Below are 14,692 nucleotides of genomic sequence, written 5' to 3'. Positions count from 1 at the left end.
ACTGTAAGTACAGTGTACACGTGTTTGGATAAAATATCAAAATTATGGTAAAAATTTTAAAAAAAATTATACATGAAAAAATATTGTTTATTATCGATAAAGTTTGGTATAATTCGAAATTACTTAAAAATAAAATATATTCTTGTTTTGTTTCATTTAAAAATATTGTTTATTATCGATAAAATTATACAGTTTAGTATGATTCAAAATTACTTAATGTAAGTCGGGCAGCAAGAGATATGAGATTTTTGCTTGAGACTGTACGGAAGAAGACAGAGAGAGGAAAAATAGTGTGCATGTTGCCTAGGTATGATAATGATCAGCTGAGTAGAAGAGCGGTGATATTGAATGGCATAATAGCAAGAATGTGTGACAAGAGAGGACTGGTACATGTGGATGCTTGGAGTGCGTTTGAGGAAAGAGAGGAACTGTATGCGAGAGACCGTTTACATTTGAATGAGGAAGGACATAGGCATCTGGAGAGATTGCTGTTCTGAACGAGTCAGTGTGTCCCAGGGAGGATGATAGCAGGGGTGGCCTCTTGTGGGAATGGATACTTGGGAGAAGGGAGACTATGTCAGGTAACACTGAGCCCGGTGGAGTCTAGAAGGGATAATGCTGGGTATAGAAACAATGGCATTTATATGCTTTATACTAATGCCAGGAGTATCCGGAATAAGGGAGAGGAATTGGTGGTGCAGATAGCATCAGTCTGGCCAAAAATTATTGCGATCACTGAGACCTGGTTGACAGAAGGGGATATAACAACAGGAATAGAAGTTGCTGGGTATAACATTTTTCGTCAGGATAGGAGGGGAAAGCATGGTGGTGGGGTACTGCTTATGATAAGTGATGACCTATGTCCTCTAAGAGCAGAGGCTTTGGAAGGAAGTGACACAAATGATTTTGAGAGTGTATGGTGTGAGATAGAGGTAGGCAAGGCAGGATATTTAGTGGGGTGTTGCTACAGACCCAGGAGCACAGAGGATGGGGCCCAGGAGATGTTTAGTCAGCTAAGTTTGGCAAGTGCAAGAAGAATGATTGTTATGGGAGATTTTAACTACAGGAGTATAAATTGGAGAGAGGAAGATGCATGTAGCAATAGGGGAATGGAATTTCTAGAATTCTTGAGGGATAAATGTCTTAGGCAACATGTAACAGAGGGAACAAGAGGTTCAAGAGTTTCAGATTTGGTTATAGCATCAGAAGAGTTGATAATAACTGAGCTGACATCTCTCCCACCAGTTGGAGAGAGTGACCGTATGGTTTTGACTTGGAAAATGAATAGACATGCAGGAGTATCAAAGAGATGGGAACTTATGTGGAATTATAACGCAGGTGATTAAAATAGTCTTAGACGTCAACTTCAGGAAGTTTCATGGAGGGAGGAATTGGAAGGCTGGGATATCATTAGTGCGTGGGAAATTGTGAAAGAATATTTGTTAGTAGCAATGGTAAGTTGTATACCACGAGTGAAGTGGTATACAACTTGGAGTAAAGTGATTGACAAACAATATTAAACAGGAACTGCATGCAAAAAAGAGGCTATGGAAGAGATATAAGGAGAAAGGTGAAGAGCAGATGCATGAAGAATATAAGATACAGGCCAGGAGAGTCACTAGTATGGTAAGGAAGGTGAAACTAGAATATGAGAAGAGATTGGCCCTAAGATCCAAAGAAAATACTAGGTAATTTTTTAGCTATGTGGCCATTAGGAGGAGAAATGACTGTGGAAGATTCATATTGTGGGATAAAAACGGGAATAGAGTGACTGATGCAGAGGACATAGTGGAATTGTTCAATGAACACTTTATTGGAGTATTTCATCCTGCAGGAGTAAATTTTAATACTATTAGAAGTGCAGGAGCAGAGTGTGTTCCAGATACTGAGTACTCTGGATGTCAGTAAAGCTGTGCGACTGGATGGTATTTCACCACGAGTTTTGTGGGAATGTGCTAAAGAACTGACAGCTCCTTTGACCTGGCTTTTCAATGAAAGTCTGGCTATGGGTAAGGTGCTCAGAGAATGGAAGGAAGGTAATATAATGCCATTGCATAAGGGTGGTAGCAGACTGGAAGTGTCTAATTATAGGCCAGTTTGCATGTCATCAGTAGTTAAGATCTTGGAGAAAGTAGTGAAGGACCATATACAGCATTGGGCAGATGAGGGTAATGTTATCTGTGAGAGTCAACATGGATTTGTGAAGGGCGCTTCTTGTTTTAGCAATATGCTAGCCTTTTATAACAAAGTTACAAGAGCATTAGATGAGGGAAGGGCATATATTGCCATAAACTTAGCGAAAGCATTTGAAAGGGTGCCACATGATAAGCTGATATTTAAGTTGCAGCACATGGATCTGGATATCAGATTGGTCAACTGGATTCAGGATTGGCTGTCATAGGTATCAGAGTTGTGTATGGTGGGACAGTTTCAAGGAGGCAGAGGGTTACAAGTGGGGTCCCACAGGGCTCAGTACTAGGACCTATATTGTTTAACCTTTATATCAATGACATTGCCAGAGGATTGCAAGGGGATATTCAGTTGTTTGCGGATGATGAGAAGCTGGGAAGGATTATTAGTAATAGTGTAAATATGGTAGCCCTGCAAGAGGATTTAAATAAGCTAGATAGATGGGCAAATGAATGGGGGTGTCAGTTTAATGCAGCAAAATGTAAGGTCTTGAGGTTTGGGAAACATCGATGGGATGCTGCATATTCTATGGGAGGAGTTATACAGGAGGAAGTAGGGGAGACGAGATCTGGGGTTGATGATTGATAGAAACCTGAAGTTTAGGGGACATATTGCAAAGGTGGTAAAGGTAACACAGATGATTGCTGCAATTATGAGAAGGACACTGACCTGCAGAGATAAGAGGGTTATCATTCCATTGTAAAAGTCTCTGATCAGACCACACTTGGACTATTGTTCTCAGATTTGGTCCCAAGGATTTGAAGGGGATAAATTAACTGTGGAAAGGATACAAAGATGGTTTCAGGACTGTACAAGGAAATTTTGAGGATCAGCTGAGGGAATGTGGACTGCAGAGTTTGGTGGATAGAAGGAGGAGAGGTGACATGATTGAGACTTTTAAACTGTTGAGAGGTGGTTACAGGGTTGACACTGGGGAGTTCTTTCGCTTGGTCGAACAGCGGGAAGGAGTGATGACAAGAGGCCATCCCTGGAAGTTACGAAAGGAAACTGTGAGCAAGAAGGTAATGAGTGGTTTCTTTGCGTGGAGGGTGGTTGAACTGTGGAATGCATTGCCTGATGGAGTGGTGGGAGCGAGAATGGTGAATGAGTTTAAAGAGTGGCATGATAGACTGTGTTTCTTAGGAAGGACCTCCCACAATGAGTCTTTTGACTCCACGGAGGCCTGAATAATAATAATAATAAAATCCATTCCTTTAATTGTAATTAAAGGAATGGATTTACAATTTTTGGACATTACAATTAAATTCTTTAATTGTAATGTCCAAATATTTAAAGAGATGGAGTAAACACGATAAGCACTACAAACTCTATTACTGGCGCAAACTGCATATAAACAACAGTGGAACTGCATGACGGACAGTGCTGCATTACGCTAATAGCTTGCATCTCACTATGACATGCATATGCTCGAGTGCGTAGCAATATGACACTGTGGTAAACACAGTACTGCTAGCGTCCTTTGCCCTCCTAAGTGTGCTACAAAGATAGATTTTTATTATTTTTTATACAAAATAAGAGAATTGTATTAAATTATTGATGATAAAATTAAATATTACAAGCAAATATAAATAAATTAATAAATATATTTATATATTGAGAAAAATTGGGGGTGCTGCAGTTCTGCAGTGGCCCTGCTGGTGAGTCAAAGTGCGTGAAATTGCTGAGACTATAGGCATTTCAAAAGAATGTTTAGGATATATTTTGCATGAAGAATTGAAAATCAAAAAGCTTTGCACAAGATGGGCTTACTCACAGTAGATCAAAAACTCACTCACAGGAAAATCTCTGAACAGTGCTTGGAACATTTTAACAAGAATAAAACTGATTTTGTGCATCAATTTATTACTATGGGTGAGACTTGGATTCACCATTACACACAAGAATCCAACTAGCAGTCAAAACAGTGGACAGAAGCCGGTTATTCAGTGCCAAAGAAGACAAAGTCTGTTCCATCATCTGGAAAGGTCATGGCATTGGTGTTTTGGGATGCTAAAGGCATGTTGTTTATTAATTATCTTGAGAAGCATAAAGCAATAACCAGGGAATATTATTCCAATCTTTTAACCAGACTAGATGAAAAAATTCATTAGAATAGATCCAGTTTGCAGAAGAAAAAAAATCACCTTTCATCAGGACAATGCACTGCCCACAAAGGTGTTTTGGCAAAGGAAAAATTAAGGGATCTGCACTATGAATTGTTGGAACATCCACCCTATTTCCCAGATTTGGGCTCCCTCAAACTTCTATCTCTTCCCAAAACTAAAACTCTTCCTTGCTGGTCAGCGTTTTTCCTCGAATCAAGAAATGATCGCAGCTGTAGAGGGGTATTTTGCAGATCTTACAGGGATGGGATGATTGCGCTGGAGCATTAAGGGGGAGGGGCCACAAGTCTCGGTAGTGGCCCTCCCCTTAATGCATAGCATTATACATATCCGCAAGGAGATGTGTTTTGCATTATGGGAGGTACTGAGATAGGAGTGTTGAGAGCTTGCTCCACCTTTGCAAGGAGTGCCCTGGTGTTGTACCACCTTACCCCAGTCCTGAAGATACTTTCAGGAACAAACTTTGTTTGCTCACACTTGGATAAAGGATTAAACTAAATTTATTATAGTCTAACCAAGTGAAAAATAAACTTTCAACATCTTTCTCTAAATCCAGAGTAATTTAATAAAAAGGTGGCACACCGTTTGGCAACTCCTATAGGTAGAGATGACCTTGCTAATTCTTCTGTCTGGTATCTCCACTCGAGCCTGGCTCCCACTGAAGAGACCTCAATAATGGTCGAAACTAGTCTGGGTAGTGGCCCTCCCCTGTTTGTACCACCTTACTCCAGTCCTGACGATACTTTCAGGCACAAACTTTGTTTGCTCGCACTTGGATAAAGGATTAAACTAAATTTGCAAATAGTAATCTGGCAGAAGGATTATTATTATTATTATTACGGGTATCTCCATGGAGTCAGTAGACTCATCGCGGGAGACCCAAACTAGCAAAACAATATCTGTCATATCTCTTCTTGAATTCATTTACAGACGAAGAGCTCACAACTAAGTCAGGCAATGAATTCCACTCATTCACCACCCTCCAGGCAAAAAACCTTGTTCTGACACCTTTGTTAACCACACTCTTCTTTAATTTCCAAAGATGACCTCTTGTTCTTCCATCACTATCACACAGCTGAAACATTTCCCCTGCATCAATCCTATAAAAACCTTTTAGTAATTTGAATGTTTCTATCATATCCCCTCTTCTTCGCCTATCAACCAATCTCTGCAATCCACAAGCTCTCAATCTATCAATGTAGGGAGCATTTTTTTATATCACTCACCAACTTGGTCACTCTTCTCTGAACCCTCTCCACAGCCTCCTCATCTCCAAGGAATCCAGGTGACCAGACCTGAGCACAGTAATCCAAATGTGGAAGTATCAATGCTTTATAAAGGGGAATAATAACCTCTTTATCTCTGGATGTTAGTGTGTTCCTCAACAACCAAGTAATCCTATGCGCAATCTTGGACACCTTAGCAATGTGTCCTCTGAACTTCATCTCCCTATCTACCAATACCCCTAAGTCCCTAGCCTCATCAATCTCTTGGAGTACCTTTCCATCGATGTAGTACACAGCTGGTAATCTTTTAATCCCAAAATGCATGACTTTACACTTTTCCACATTGAACTGACATCCATTTTCTTTTGCCCATTTTACCAGCTTATTTAAATCCTCCTGCAAACTTTCAACATCAGCTTGATTCTTTATTGCACTACACAACTTTGCATCATCAGCAAACAACTGAATATCTCCCTTTAAGCCGTTTCCTATATCATTTATATACAAATTAAACAACATTGGCCCAAGCACAGAGCCCTGAGTCACACCACTGGTCACCTGCCTCATTCTGGATTCGGCTCCTCCATACACCACCTTATGGTATCTCTCCCTGAGCCATTCTCCTATCCATATCACCAATTTAATATCCATTCCCATCTGCTCCAATTTGCGTAACAGTGTTCTATGGGGTATCCTGTCAAAAGCCTTAGCAAAATCCATAAGTACCACTGTGTAGCCAGTTCCTTTGTCCAACTCAGATGTTATTCTATTATGAATAGTTAATAGATTGCTAAGGCAGGATCTACCTTTAACAAAATGGATGAATGAATGAATGGATGGATGAAGGATGGATGAATGCACCTGACAAGAAGAAAGGGAATAAGATGTTACTTTCAGAAGTTGCATGGGTGTGGTTAGCAAGCTGTAAAAATTAGATTTTTTGATTATAGAGTAGTGGATAAATAGAATAGGTAGTCAGAGAAGTTTTGCATGCTATCACAGTGAAGGGGTTTGAGTAGAGGTATGAAATCATCTGTGAATAATGGTTACTAAGGACCTCCTCCTGATGTGTGTTTGGTCTCCACATAGATGTCCATGTAATAATGATAATACTTGTTATCAGGGCAGTCGCCAGATTAGATCGCACCCTGAGGCAAACAATTAAATATTGCCCTGATGGATTAAAAGACAAAAATATAAGGAAATCTCCAATTGCTATTTTGTTTTTATTACAAAAGAAACATTAATGTGGAACAATTACATAATAATGTTAATTAAATGTTTGCTCTGCAGGGATATCACATAATAAAAGTGTTTATAAGCTCTTTAAATTAAAATTATAAGCTACGTCCGCCTCTATCGATATAGTTGCTAGACCTATCAATCTTTCTTTGGTCATTGCTGTTCGTAATAATTTTTAATCCGTTCAAGCTTGGAAAAACTTCTTTCCACACTTGCTACGCTAACAGGAATTGTTAATAATATCCTTAGGGTGGTGGTTACGTTGGGATAAATTTCTACAAGATTTTGATTATATATATATATATATATATATATATATATATATATATATATTATATATATGTGTGTGATAAAATTTGGTTAGGACCACATTTCTCTTGTATTATTTTTGAGAGGATTTTTAATTCTTCAAATAAATCTATTGCATCTACATCAGATGTTGTAAAATATCTCGTCGCCATAATACGGCACCTACTGCAATATGGCTGAATGAGCACCCATATTAAGCAGTGCCATGAGGCAGCTGCCTCTATGCTACACCCTGTCGATGGTACTGCCTCTTAATATCTTTTACTTTAACATGAATTTATTCATGTTTTGTCACAAACATCTTTCTGTAGAATATACATTCATTAATAAGACTAACAGCAATGCATTGTTACTTAAAATACTATATACATGGATTGCAAAAACAAGACTTATATACCAAACAAAACTTAATGCTTACTTTGTACGAACCAAGGTTTTCTACTACACATGTAAATGTTGCATTGCCACCAACCCTGACTGTAATATTTGACAAAAGTGCAGCAAATTCTGGCTCTAGATCAGCTACTGAAAAATAAAAAACACTACAGAAAAAAATTGAACGTATCTTCAAATTAATCAAAATCTGAATTAATTTGAAGTTCAAAATTTTATTAAGTCAACAGAAAAAAAAAAACACAATAAAACATCACATGAAAATATTGTTATAGGATCAATGCTGGAGAAGTTTTACAGAAAATAATGGTAGATCAGGGGAGAACCAGAGGTCATCCCTGGAAACTGTATAAAGAGGTTGTGAGTAGGGAAGTGAGAGGCAGGTTTTTTTCGTGCAGAGTTGTGAATGATTGGAATGCCTTGCCTGAGAATGTGGTGTCTGCAAAGAGTTTGAATGTGTTTAAAACATGATATGACGAGCTGGTGTGTGATAAAAGGACCTCTCAGATGAGTCTTTGACTCCATGAGGTCTTGGGGTGGTAATAATAATAATATATCTAATTTTCATCAATTCTAATGGTTGTCTGATATTCCACATAGTCATATATATATCACATATTTGTTCATGAGGATCAACACTATACTGTCAAACTGATATTTGTTTTAGAGGAGCATTACATTTCGCTGCTAACATATAAATTTTGCATTTGTTTCCTAAATTTAATCAGCCTATTTCAAAAAAAAAAAAAATTTTATTTTAATATAACGAACCACAAGGGGTGTCAGATTCATTGTTGGTGGCCTGACTCAAACAACATATCACAGAACTTTAAATTGATACAAAATGCATTTCACTCAGAAAAATCCACATAGGAACTACTTTTCAAAAGCCGTGTATGGCTTCTCATCTTTCATTCCTTTTTTTTTTTTGTATTAATCCATTGAAATTCCTTCACTTGGATAACTTCGTCCAGATGTCCATATCATTTCACCTCTTTTCCACATATCTACTAAACTCTCATTTACATTCCCTAAACCTCTTCCCATTACCAACATTCCCGAGTCCTGATCAACAAAAGTTAGGTGACTAAATTTGAAGACAGCAGTTTGTGTGTGGTCTGACTAACTTTGTAATTGGCACAACAACCACCTCATTATCTCTATTTGTCAGTGTATCCCTTATTATTATTACTTGACACCTCCAGGAAGTCCAAATACTCATCGAGGGAAGACACTTAGTCTACAACTCTCTGTCTCCATCAACTACAATGAACCACAACTACACCAACGGCATCTACTGCCCAACACAAGTATTTTCACAGATGATCACAAAAATTAATGCCATGGCATGATTTGAACCTGCAGCATTTTGGCTGGAGAATGAATTGGCTTGTAGTCACATTAACAATTCAAATGCATCCTCTATTCTTTCATCTACTGTCAACACCAATCCCAAGCTCTCTTCCTAGACCACAGTTATTATTATTATAGGCAACTCCAAGGATTCCTTAGACTCATTAAGGGAGTCCCTAAAATCTTGTTTAGAACCATCCAACATTTGCACAGTATCCATCTATGGTACGTTGCTTTGAACCCATTCACAGTCATGACACTCACAACATACTCTGGCAATCTATTCCATTCATTCACTAATCTCTAAGCAAAAAAACCTAGTATTAACACCATTACTAACTACACTCTTACTCGGTTTCCATGATGGCCCCTATTTCTCCCACCACCATACCTGTTCTGAAAAATTTCCTCCGAATTAATCTTGTAAAAACCCATCAGTAATTTGTATGTCTCAATCATATTCCCCTTTTCTACCTATCACCCACAAATCTTCAACCTGTTCTTGTGGTTCATTCCATAGACCTGCTACCATCTTGGTCACTCTCAGATTCTCTCCACCTCATTATCAAGAAACCCTAGTGCCCAGATCTGCATGCAGTAGTCAAGATGGGATCTTATCAAGGCTTGATAAAGAGGAACAATAACCTGCTTGTCTCTTCTTGACAAATATTTTTCAGTAACAAGTAATCTGATGAGCTGCTTTAACCACTTTTGCTACGTGCCCCTTAAACTTTAGCTCCCTATCCACTAACACTACGAAGTCTCTAGCTTCAATTTCCTGGAGTACAGTTCCACCAATGTGGTATACAGCAATAGACAGTTCTCTCAATACAGTACACAGATTTATATCTTTGTACTCCAAATGTAACATACTATATTTTAATGGTAAAAAACTTCAAATATTTATCCAAACTAAAAGTGTATTGAATTTTTTTTTTACACCTCCAGGGAGTCCAAAGACTCATCAAGGGAGAGCACCTACTCTACAACTCTGTCTCCACCACTTAATCCACAACTACAATGAACCACAACTACACCAATGCCATCTACCACTGGTATTTTCACAGACAATCAGAAACATCCCTGCCCGTGGTGAGATTTGAACCCACAGCCTTTTGGCAGACACACTAATCACTCGGCCAACCAGGCCAGCAAAATTTTTCTTAATTAACTTCAGCAATTTCTTATAATTCTCCCAAACTGCGCATCATCTGCAAACAACATAAGAACCTTTGTCATTCCACATGAAATATAATTTAAATAAATCCTGAGAAGGGACAATGATCTTCCCCCCCCTTCCTTCATGCTTTTACCAAGTCCAAGCATATCACTGTATATGTATATATATGAAATTCCTTAACCAACAGATTTCTCATATCATAAAATGCAAACAGATTGCTAAAACAAGATCTACCATTTACAAACCCATACTGACCATAATAAAGAATTCTATATTCTTAGACAATTTTTTTCTGATATATAACCACAAACAAAAGATGCCCAATGGAAACTATTTTTATTTCAACTAGTTTCATGAAATACTTTCACTTTATCAGGAAATAACATGAATAAACTAGAAAATAAGTAAAAACAGTTAACATTTCTAGCGAAATAGTTACCTATACCTTGGACCTGGTTATTTAATTCAATACTTTGAATTAAATAACCAGGTCCAAGGTATAGGTAACTCTTTAGCACATTCTTTAAAAATAAATGGTGATATGTCATCATTTAATACACCTTTAACTCTATTATTTATCTTCTTTCTACATGTTGCACAGCATCAATTACACCAATATGATATGCACTGATAAAGTGCTCATTTAATAACTTTATGGTTACACTACAACCATATCTACAGGGTGTTCGGGATAAATTTGACAGTTTCGTAAGGAAAAAGAAAATCTTCTTTGTATCTATTAAATTTAATGAATTGACAAAAAAACATTACAGGCAGAGTTAATTACAATACTATCAACAAGATTTACTCAAAATAACCACCATTAGCATCGATCACAGCTTCAATTCTGCTTCGGAACCTCGAACAAGCTGATGCTACAGTCTCCCTGGGAAGGGCCGCAAAAACTGTTTTAATTTTATCCATTAACTGGGCTTTTGTATTACTGGAAGTGCGATTGGTGTCTTTTTCAACTGCGCCCCATACAAAATAATCCATGGGGTTAAGGTCTGGGGAGTTTGGAGGCCAAACATTTGGACTGGTGAAGTCGTAGAAATTTTCAGACAACCATTTTTGACTTTTCCCAGAGGTGTGGCAAGGGGCCGAATCCTGCTGCCATACATACGGCCTACCATTGGCTACCCTTGTTATCCAGGGCTTGACTACAGTTAGCAACTCCACGAACAAAGCCCGAATTCCAATGCCAGGGTTCTTCAACACCTGTTCCTGCAGATTTGCGAGGAATTCTGCTGTACGAACGCAATCAGATCGTCTGCTAGGGATCTTTCTTCTTGCTACATCCTCGTAGTCACCATTGCAAGTCTCTAGTTCATGCCTGATTGTTTTTACTGTATTCAGGGAGCATTGGGCAGCAGTCGTAATATCCTTATTTTCATGGCGGGCACGAATCATCATGATACAAGTTATTCTCTTCCATGATTCAGGTGGGTTCCAGCTATCCATCCTTTCTGACATCTTGTATATGAATGAAGAAGGGTCCAAACTTTTAAATGAAGAGAAGCGTGTGTTAATACATGTAACTTACGGAAAAATATAATTATAAATATGTCAAATTTATCCCGAACACCCTGTATTTATCAGTGTCACTCATCCATAAATATTGAAAGTTTATTTTTCACTTGGTCAGACTATAATAAATTTAGTTTAATCCTTTATCCAAGTGTGTGCAAACAAAGTTTGCACCTGAAAGTATCTTCAGGACTGGGGTAAAGGGGTACAACACCGGGCAACTCCTTGCAAAGGTGGAGCAAGCTATCAACACTCCTATCTCAGTATCTCCTATAATGCAAAACACGTCTCCTTGCGGATATGTTTAATGTTATGCATTAAGGGAAGGGCCACTACCCAGACTAGTTTCGACCTTTATTGAGATCTCTTCAGTGGGAGCCAGGCCCAAGTGGAGATACCAAGGCAGAAGCACTAACAAGGTCATCTCCTCCTATAGGAGCTGCCAAACGGTGTGCCACCTTTTTATTAAATTACTCTGGATTTAGAGAAAGATGTTCAAAGTTTATTTTTCACTTGGTCAGACTACACCACTTTACCCCAGTCATGAAGATACTTTCAGGCGCAAACTTTGTTTGCACACACTTGGATAAAGGATTAAACTAAATTTATTATAGTCTGACCAAGTGAAAAATAAATTTCCAACATCTTTCTCTAAATCCAGAGTAATTTAATAAAAAGGTGGCACACACCGTTTGGCAGCTCCTATAGGAGGAGATGACCTTGCTAATGCTTCTGCCTTGGTATCTCCTGTTGGGCCTGGCTCCCACTGAAGAGATCTCAATAAAGGTCGAAACTAGTCTGGGTAGTAGCCCTTCCCTTAATGCATAACATTAAACATATCCGCAAGGAGACGTGTTTTGCATTATGGGAGATACTGAGATGGGAGTGTTGGTAGCTTGCTCCACCTTTGCAAGGAGTTGCCCGGTGTTGTACCACTTTACCCCAGTCCTGAAGATACTTTCAGGTGCAAACTTTGTTCATCCATAAATATTCTTTGTCTTGCTTGACACATGACAGTAGAATTCCCTTGAATCATCCTTGGCCTGACTGGCCAATCAAATCTCACACTGCACTTTTTCTTTTTTTATCATACTTTTCACTTTTCTAGGTTGTACTTCACATTCTGCATGCATTTGATAACTACTGTCCTTATACTTCTTTCATAAGATCTACTCCCTGCCTTGATGATTTCACTGCTAATCTATTTCACATTTATTCTATTTATTCACTTAACTCCTGATATAGAGCTGTGCACTGCTTGTGTCAGATACTTCCTAATCAGTTCCAGTGGTTTGTTAACCTATTCTTCACAGCATATCAACCCATGGTATTGATGCTAGTTGACTGCAGAGCTTCTCTTAATAACTCATCATATAATCCACATACATCCCTTCTTGAGAGTAACTTTTTCCTGTTTGTTCAAATCTTCATGATCACTTTCAGCAGCAGTGATACCTCATTATCAACCAGATGCTGCGATGATATCACAAATCCAACACAATCTTTTTGTTATTGTTTCCATTGCATACTGATTAAGATGGTTATTCCTCAGAAATTCAATTTATTGAATTTCTGAGGGATATCCTATCCTGTCTTCTACACATCATTACTGGAATCTTACATCCTGCTACTGTGTTTTCCAAGTGGTGCAACCTGTGGACATCCAGAAAGGGGAGAAATTGCAGTCTTGCACTACTTTGGCTTCTGCTTCAGCAAGGTTGGTGTGGTCCTGTAAATGGTATTGCAGGAAGTCTCCTACACCATGATCCAAGGCTTTCTGTGGTGTTGGTATAGTGTTTGCAGGTAACCCTGGCATTCCACTTCCAAGCACATTTATTGCTTCTCAGACAATGAGATTTCATGTGTAGCTTTGTGCTTGTTGGTGAGCTCTGGCACAAAATAAAAAATCTCGAGCTGAAATCTTCATCCTCAAATTTTTCAGGAGACCTCACAGGGTCCCAACCAAGTACTGATTGGTTGGGACCTTGTGACTTCAGCATAGACACATCTTTTGATGAGAGAAGTAAGAAACAAAAGACACGGGTTACCAGCATAAATGTATCCATTTCTTATTATCCATGCAGCAGGTGAAAAGCCAACAGGGAAAATATCACCCTTCTTCATTTAAATGGGTTTAGAAACAGTTAAGAAACTATGTTCTGGTGATGTTCTCGTGGAAACATCATGTCAGCAACACTCATAAAAACTACTGAAAGCAATATCAATATGAAAATAAATCTTGGTCTGCAAAGAAATATAAATTTGTCAACTGTGAGGGAGATCTAGTATACTTCTAAGAGTGTCAATAGTGGAAGGATGAAAAAAGAAATACAAAAGCTAAAAATGGAACAAAATATATCATATCAGGATGCAAAATGGAAGTCAGCCACGCCATACCTCCACACTTTACCAGATATCCTCTTAAGCCGAGAGGATCTCTTTCATATTCCATCCTCTACTTAATGGGGTGTAACTTGATCTTCACCTGCTTCATCTTGATCATGCAGTTATATGTTCAAAATTGGACTATGATTCTGCAAGGCAGAGCAAGATGGATAGGATCCAACCATTATTATTATTATTATACGAGGGCGGTCTGAAAAGTTTGGTGAATGGTCCAATATCTCAATAGCAACATGGGCCAGGCAAGCGCACATGACTATCCAGAGACGCGTCGAGAAGTGCCACCTAGCATAGAGTACACGTGATCGTCAGGGTAAACCCACTGTGGGTAATTGAATTTAGTCAGTGTGAGAGGTAGGGTCACAGTGCAATGGAGCAACAAGTGAACATGAAGTTCTGCTACAAATTGGAGAAAACTGCAATGGAGATGCATGAAATGTTGGTGCAAGTGTATGGGATGGAAGCTGTGAGCAGAAAATGTGTTTATGACTGGTTCAAACAGGTGAAAAGCCAACAGGAAGGAAACGACTGAGGATGAGCCACGTTCGGGTCGGCCGTCGACAAGCAGAACCCTAGACATGATCAAGCAAGTGAGACAAATGCTGGCACAAGATCGGCGACTGACTCTACGATTGCTAGCGGAGGAATTGGGCATTAGCAAGGACACTGTGCGCACTATCATCCGTGAAGATTTGGGTAAGCATAAGATCTGCTCCCGGTTTGTGCCGCACAAGCTGACAGAAAGC

At 38.7% G+C, this 14,692-nt stretch overlaps 1 protein-coding gene across 10 annotated transcripts in view; it reads right to left on the bottom strand.

Annotated features, from left to right (window-relative positions):
• The window catches only part of LOC150104529 (lachesin-like), a 1,086,504-nt gene that overhangs the window by 342,352 nt on the left and 729,460 nt on the right, over positions 1–14,692 (bottom strand). For 5 of the 10 annotated variants that reach the window (XM_090395729.1, XM_090395728.1, XM_090395732.1 and 2 more), the window contains one exon: positions 7,509–7,632. In XM_090395729.1, the coding sequence (XP_090251855.1) occupies positions 7,509–7,632 (124 nt within the window). The remainder of the gene's footprint in view (positions 1–7,508; positions 7,633–14,692) is intronic. The other 5 variants (XM_090395735.1, XM_090395733.1, XM_090395737.1 and 2 more) reach the window with 2 other exon arrangements.

The sequence above is a fragment of the Typopeltis vanoorti genome, chromosome 7 (genome assembly GCF_054136105.1).
Source record: "Typopeltis vanoorti isolate ZY-2024b chromosome 7, IOZ_Tvanoo_1.0, whole genome shotgun sequence".
NCBI classification, from domain to species: domain Eukaryota; kingdom Metazoa; phylum Arthropoda; class Arachnida; order Uropygi; family Thelyphonidae; genus Typopeltis; species Typopeltis vanoorti.
The sequence above is the reverse complement of the archived record's forward strand: the minus strand, read 5'-3'. Positions and strand labels throughout refer to the sequence as shown.